We start from the raw sequence: 7706 nt of genomic DNA on the forward strand, positions 1-7706 counted from the left end.
GTTTCCCCATGTCTCGTTTATTTATATTAATTCCTCAATTAATATGCCTCAGTTTATTTATATTAATTCCTTAATTAATTATGGCCCTGGCCAGGGTTTGGCTGAAAATTGAGTCCGGGGGTGAATTCATTTTCAGACCTGAAGGGTGGTGGCTAAGAGTCACAGTCTTGAGGTTCCATCAGACTGATATATGTTTTTGTTTTTTGTTTTTTTTTTTTAAATGAAGCTCTCCATATTCAAAATATCCTTGATTTTGTGCATCAACCTGTTATTTTGCTAGAAGGTGGCCTCAGAGAATAGTTTCAGTTCAAGTTTAGGAGTATATTAGGGCGATAGTCTCAGAGTTCTCCATTTTCAATGAATTCAGTAAGTCTGGACTTTTTAAGAATCTGAGCTCAGTTCCATAGGTTTCTCCTATTCTCTCTGGGCCAATCTATTGTGCCCATGATCAGAATAGTCACCCTTGGAGATTCTTCAAAGACGCAGCAGATGCTTCCTCTACTCCATGTCCCACTCTTGGCTTTGACTGTTCCTGCTATAAAGCTATGATCCTCCCAGAGAGAGGGCTGGTTTTCTTCTGCTCCTGTTAACTATTCCAGACCATCTGGGAGACAATGCTGGCTTGCCTGGTTGTCTCACAAAGACTTTAAAGAGAATCTACTCTCTTCCTTTCTCTGTAATATGACCAACAAATGTTCTGGCACACCCAGCACAATCAGGTAGCTGTGATCCAGGCCATGTTTGGGGCTGGGGTTAGGCCTGAGTCAATGGCTGCAGACAAGTTCTCTTAGCAGTTCAGTCTTACACTTGTCTTAGTCTCATCAGGATGTCTTAAAAAAAAAAAAAAAATTCACTCAAACCAGTGGCTTCTGAGGGGGATCTACTGGGCCAATGCAAGTCAAAGCAGAGAAGGTTTTGAAGATTTTTTGGGGATTCCCAAGGGAACTATTGATAGATTTTCCCCAAAACACAGGACAATCATGGGGTTTATTAAGAAGAAGTTTTCAGAAAACTGAAAACACATTGGTGGGAAAAAGGGCAGTAGAGTTGTCCAGAGGAATTTTTTTTTCCCCCAATACAACAATGTACCTACTCATTCTTTGAGGCTAGCAAGGGCTGTCCTTAGAGTGTTTCATTGGGAAATTTTACCCTTTCCCCAACAGTCATGATCTTGCTCTTCAGACTTCTTGTTCCCAAACTCAAAAAGCATTTAAGTTCAGCAATGCCATTTTGACGTATAAATCAGAGAGCGTAGAGTTCTTCAGGGAAGGATTGGTGGTGGTGGTGGTGTTAGGTGCCGTTGAGTCGGTTCAGGGAAGGATTACAGAAATGGGCATACAGCCTTCAGAAGTGTGCAGATCTAGATGCAGGATATGTTGAGAAACAATAGCTTCACTTTTTAAGTAAAGGTTTCTATGATTTTGTAGCAGTACTTTTTTACGTATCCTCATCATAAGTGGTGCTATAGAATGAGCACTGAACTGGTGACTGCTGGGTTGGCAGTACAGACCCACTCACAGTCGCCTCTGGAAACTGAGTAGGAGCAGACTCAATGGCACACAACAATATACAGACACATGTATGATGAGTTCACACACAAATACTAAAATGTTAAGTATGATTTGGATTAGGTGTACTTGGAAATCTCTTCTTGCTTCCCTATACTTTCTTAGTTTTCGACAAAAAAATCTTATAACTTACATTAAAAAAAAAGTAAATGAATAAAAAAAATCAGCATTAAAAGTAAGAATTGAGACTGCATCTCAAACCAATCACGTAATCCTAGAATCCAGACTCCTCCAATTAGAAGACATTTCAAAGTCATCCTTTCCAAACCCTTCCTTTGAAAACCAAGAGACAGATGCCAAATGATTCGTCAGGAGTATCTTTTAGAACCCATCTAGTTCTTTTTAAAAATGGTTTTAAATGACGAAAAATAAGCCCATTTTAGGATGTTATGATGTTTTTGGATTCCTGTTGTTGCTGTTAAGTGTTGTCGGGTTGGTTCCAACTCATAGTGATCCTGTGTAGGATTTCTGAAGCTGTAAATCTTTGCGGGAGCACAAAGCCTTATCGTTCTCTCACGGAGTGGCTGGTGGGGTCAAGCCACCGACCTGTGGTTTGCAGTCCAGTGATTATTCAGAAAAGTCAGAGAAAATGGACCCTGAGTAGTGCCAGACAATGCTGGGCTAATGCTAGGAGGCAACAACCAAGAACTCAGTCTACCTTATAGTTAGAACTTTAGCCTTGACTTACACAGGCCTGAATTATGATCTAGGCTCTACTGTTCACCACTTCTATCAATTCCACCTCTGTAAAATGATGACAATCATATCTCCATAACAAGGAGCTGTGGTAGCGTAGTGGTTATGAATTGGGCTGCGAACCTCAAGGTCAGCAGTTCGAAACTACCAGCTGTTTTGCTGGAGAAAGATGAGGCTTTCTGCTCCCGTAAAGATTTATAGCCTCGGAAACCCTGTACAGGGTCGCTATGAGTCGGAATCGGCTCCACGGCACACAACTACTAATACTACTATAACAGGTTTATTATGAAAATTACATAAAATCATGTTTTTTAATATGCTTAGAGCTGGCTATGCATATTGCAAAAATGAAAAGAACAAAAAATCCTATTACTACTGAAGGAGCCCTTGTGGCACAATAGTGAAGGCTCGGCTGCTAACCGAAATGTTGGCAAGTTCACCCACTGGCTGCTCCTTGGGAGAGTCTGCTTTGGCATAACTTACAATTGCCGTGGTGCTAATACCCCTATTATGGTCCATTTCAAGCCATCAACCTGAATTACTGAATGGAGACTTGGGAAGAGATGGAAACAATCAATGGCGTCACTAAGGGGGTATAGGAGGAGCAGTCCCCATCTGGTGACAATATAATGAAGGGTGACACTAACTATAATGACTGTTTATATAACTTTTGTGCAGTGTCTCAGCCAAAATTTATTATTTTAAATAAAAATATCCTTGTAGGGAATCCTGGTGTGGTGCTGTGGGATGAGTACTAGACTGCAAGGTCAGTTTGAATCACAAGGTTGGCAGTTCAAACTCACTAGCTGCTCCTTGGAAATCCTATACAGGGTAACTATGAGTCGGATGCAACTAGGCACTTAACAACAACAAGTTAGTTGTAACAACAAATATGTATAAAACAAACCCAGCTTATATGTGTCAATATACCCACAAGGCTGAAACTTCATGCTAATATCCTTTCTGAATGTCCTCATGTGCTCCAGTCAAAGCTGTCTTTGTCATCCAGTTACAATGATGGTTTGAGATACCCTGTGTTTGTCTGCACACACCAGAAGCACACAGTGTTGTTTCCATTGCTGCTGGAATTTTTATAGTCATTGATTTTGTCAAATGTTCTGGTGTGTTATAGCTACGTTATTGTGGGGATTAGTTTTTGTGAACATGTATCAACAGCTTTTTTGAGAATGAAGTAGTAATTAAAGGAAAAGAGGGAGGAAAGTAAAAAAAAAAAAAAAAAGAAAAAAGGCTTCCCCTCTCTGTTACTAAAGTTGTAATAATGTTGTAATTCAATGTAGAGTTTGCAGAACATTTTTATTCATATAATCTAAGAAATAATACAATTAAGCAATGTATAATTATGTTGATCACATATGATTAAAATGAATCATAAGCAATATGTAGGGTCTGGCATGGGAGGAAGGAGGTCCAATGGGGAGCCAACACATTCCATCTTGAGCAGCACGGCCCTTGGAAATAGGCTGGGTCCCTGCTGGTGCCAGCAGACAGCAGTCTAGCAGTCTCCGTGGAAGCAGCCTTGCCATCTGTTTAAGGAGCCTTTATGTGGTGTTCCAGCCCAGCACAGTCCTGGGGATCCTCAGGGCTGAATTTGGCCATCTTTAGTAGACAGCTTTTGAATGATACCTACTAATTGGTTGATTGCTTGGTTGGTTATGTGCCATGGAGCCAGTTCCAACTCATAGCTACCCTGTACAGGGTTTCCGAGGCTGTAAATCTTTATGGGAGCAGAAAGCCTCATCTTTCTCCCGCGGAAGAGCTGGTAGTTTCGAACTGCTGACCTTGCGGTTCCGCAGCCTGATTTGTAACCACTATGCTACCAGAGCTCCTTACCTACTAGTAGATGGCATCTTTCTTTAATGATGCTTTATGTCTCTACATGATAGGAGCCATAATAGTAATAATACCAGTAATAATAATATAATACTGATAATAACTAAATGGGACTTCCAATATGTCAAATACAGTAACTAGCCCTGGTAGTGTAGTTGAATTCAAGCTGGGCTGCTAACCGCAAGGTCAGGAGTTCGAATCTATCAGCTGCTTCATAGGAGAAAGATGATGCTTTCTGCTCTCGTAAAGATTTTGTTGTTGTTAAGTGCCATTAGTCCGTTCTGACTCATAGTGACCCTGTATAGGGTTTCCGAGAAGTGACTGGTAAGGTTTGAACTGATATAACCTTGTAGTTCAAACCGACCTTGCGGTTCAGTGCATTATCCTGCAGTACCACACCAGGACTCCCTCAGAAACCCCATACAGGCTTGCTATAAGTTAGAAACAACTCGATGGTACACAACTACCAACAGTGCTAAGTAAAATACATCATCTCATTGGTCCTCCCATTAGTCCTACGATTGTTGTTAAGAGCCATACAGTTGGTTTTGACTGATAGCGACCCTGTATTGGGTTTCAAAGGAGCAGTGCAAGGCTGGTGGTTCAAACCTACCAGCCGCTCCCCGGAAACCCTATACAGGGTTGCTATGAGTTGGAACTGAATAACAACAAGAAACCAAATTAATCTGGAGTCCTGGTATGTCACTATGGGATAAGCACTAGACCATGGGTCCAGTGCTTATCCACACCAGGATGATTAGGCACTGTCATTCCGTTATGCAGATGAGGAGGCTGAGGCAGCCAGAGGTTAAGAAACCTGCCCAAGGTTCCAAGGCTAACAAGATGTGGAGCTGGAATTTAAATATAAGGAAAGAATTTACATCAGGAGGGTGGGACTTAAGGCAGAATTCTCACTTTAATTCATTTCAGTTAAGTTTGACTTTTCACAATGGTTAGTTCGGATAGACTTTTGTTATTGAGAAAGATCATGATCTGCCTGAGTTCTGAGCTTCTTCTGCCAACCGGCTCCCATCTCCCCCCTAACTTCCAGACTGAGAAGAACAACCAATAGAATCCTGGCCTCCTCTTGCTGTAGCAGTAACATTCTAGGATCGGTGAACGTGTGCGGCTTTGAGCCTGATCAAGTAAAAGTTCGAGTGAAGGACGGCAAGGTGTGTGTGTCGGCCGAACGGGAGAACAGGTACGACTGCCTCGGATCGAAAAAGTACAGCTACATGAACATCTGCAAAGAGTTCAGCCTGCCCCCCTGTGTGGATGAGAAGGACGTAACGTACTCCTATGGGCTTGGCAGTTGCGTCAAGATCGAGTCTCCGTGCTACCCTTGTGGATCTCCCTGTAATCCCTGCAACCCCTGCAGCCCGTGCAGCCCGTGCAGCCCATGTGACCCCTGCAATCCCTGCTATCCCTGTGGAAGCCGATTTTCCTGTAGGAAGATGATTTTGTAAGGTGTGTGACTCCATAACCTAGTAGAAGTCAGTAGTGTTTCAGTCAGGCGGCTCTTCCAGTGTCTCTCCCCTCCCCATACCTATGTTGTTCCTGTACGTAGGAAACTGAATACAGAACTGCACATCTCTTGGTGTTGTGTGAAAATCTTTTGGTTCTACCGCTGCGGGAGCTCCACACAATTAGTGGGATTTCGGAGAAAGCATTTATGGGAACGGAAGTCGAAATGATGAGATCTCCCCTCCCCGTGTCCTCTTCCAGGACCCAATACATCCAAATTCCAGGGAAAAAAAAGGTTTTTGTTTGTTTGTTTGGTAGACATTGTTTTTGCACAGATTCAGTGTAATGGCCTAACTCAGAAATCAAATTGCTAAAACATCAATGGAGACTGGTTCGTATTGGAGGCGAACACTTCGAAGCCAACACTGTGGTAGGGAGGATTCTTAGTGAAGCATTCAACTGCTAAACAATAGGTTGTCAGTTAAAAGCCTTTCAACTGCTCTCCTGGAGAAAGACCTAGTGATCTGTTCACACTTAACAATTGTTGTTGTTAGTGTCTTCTAGTCGGTTCTGATTCATGCTGACCCTGTGTAGGATTTCCAAGGAGCAGTTGGTGAAATTGAACTGAAGACCTTGTGGTTCACACCAACCCTGTGGTCTAGTGCTTATCCCACAGCGACATACCAGGACTCCAGATTAATTTGGCTTGTTGTTGTTATTAAGTTCCACCTCATAGCAACCCTGTATAGGGTTTCCGAGGAGCGCCTGATAGGTTTGAACTTCCAACCTTGCGGTGTAAGCTGATCTTTGTGGTCCAGTGTGTTACTGTAGCAACACATCATGAAGATTGTTGTTATTGTTAAGTGCCTTTGAATTGGTTCCGACTCATAGCAACCTGTGCAAGGATTCCAAGGAGCGGCTGGTGAGTTTGAACCGTCAACCTTACGGTTAAAACCCACCTTGTAGTCCAGCGCCCCACCAGGACTCCTTGAACATTGCTGTTGTTGCTGATAAATGCCTTTCAGTTGATTCCAACTCATAGTGACCCTGTATAGGGTTTCTGAGGAGCAGTTGTTGAATTTGAACCACTGACCTTGCGATTCAAACCGACCTCTTGTGGTCCAGTGAATGATCCCACAGTGCCATACCAGGACTAGAAAACTCTCTAAGGCAATTCTGCTAGTATGGAGGCAGGCCATGAGATCTCAGAAAAAGTGTAAAGGAGAAGGAGATGACTGTGGGGAGGGGATCTGAATGAGGACACTGGCTGGTTTCAAACCTGACTGAGAGACATAAAACCCTCAAGTCTGCACAATTAGTCTTTTCATGAGTATCACCTATGTGGAGGTTAAAGTAGAGGTTCCTTAAGTTTCACATTGGAATTATTTGGAGAGCTTTGGAAGCCCATCTCCACAAATTCTACTGTGATACTGTGAGGTGCATTCTGGCTATCAAGAGTTTAAAAAGCTTTACAGGTGATTCAAAATGCAGTTAAAATTGAGAACTTCTGGAGGAGACTTTGACATCCTTCCAGATCTTTCCTTAAAGGCTTCCTTCAAGTTCAAAGGAGACTTGGTAGAGTACCAGTTACCCGCTGGGCTGCTAACTGAAAGGGTGGAGGTTTGAATCACCCAATGACTCCATGGGAGAGAGAATTGGCTATCTGCCCCCTTAAGAAAACCTATGGGAAACATTTCTACTCTGTCACATAGGGTAACTATGAGTTGGAATTCACTAAGAAAAACAGGGCTTCAAGTTCAAGGTTGAGGAATATTGATGGTGACATAAAATGAAAACTTTTTTTTGCTTTCAGTTGAGGGAAGTAATGACATCATTCTAACATAGTGGGTGAATAAAAAAAACATTGGACATTTAAAACATTTATTGGCTGCTGTTAGGTGCCATCCAAGTTGGTTCCAACTCATAGGGACCCTATACACAACTGAAGGAAACGCTGTTAGTGATTAGTAACTTTGTTGTTGCTGTTAAACAACTCATAGCATAGCTAGGTATAAATAAATAAGTTGTTGTTGTTGAGAGCCCCTCAGGGAAAACAAAAAGTTACCTACAAGGAGAATCAGTAAGAGTAAGCTCTGATTTCTCAGCAGAAACCATATAGGCAAGAAG

General features: G+C 42.4%; 1 protein-coding gene across 1 annotated transcript in view; it reads left to right on the plus strand.

Moving 5' to 3' along the window:
* ODF1 (outer dense fiber of sperm tails 1) overlaps window positions 1-5708 on the plus strand; it is a 16904-nt gene extending 11196 nt beyond the window's left edge. Inside the window, exon 2 of the mRNA XM_006830618.1 lies at window positions 5167-5708. Coding sequence (XP_006830681.1) covers window positions 5167-5581 — 415 coding nt within the window. The 3' untranslated portion in view covers window positions 5582-5708. The remainder of the gene's footprint in view (window positions 1-5166) is intronic.
* The last annotated feature ends 1998 nt before the right edge of the window (window positions 5709-7706 follow it).

Source organism: Chrysochloris asiatica, unplaced genomic scaffold (assembly GCF_000296735.1).
Source record: "Chrysochloris asiatica unplaced genomic scaffold, ChrAsi1.0 scaffold00001, whole genome shotgun sequence".
NCBI classification, from domain to species: domain Eukaryota; kingdom Metazoa; phylum Chordata; class Mammalia; order Afrosoricida; family Chrysochloridae; genus Chrysochloris; species Chrysochloris asiatica.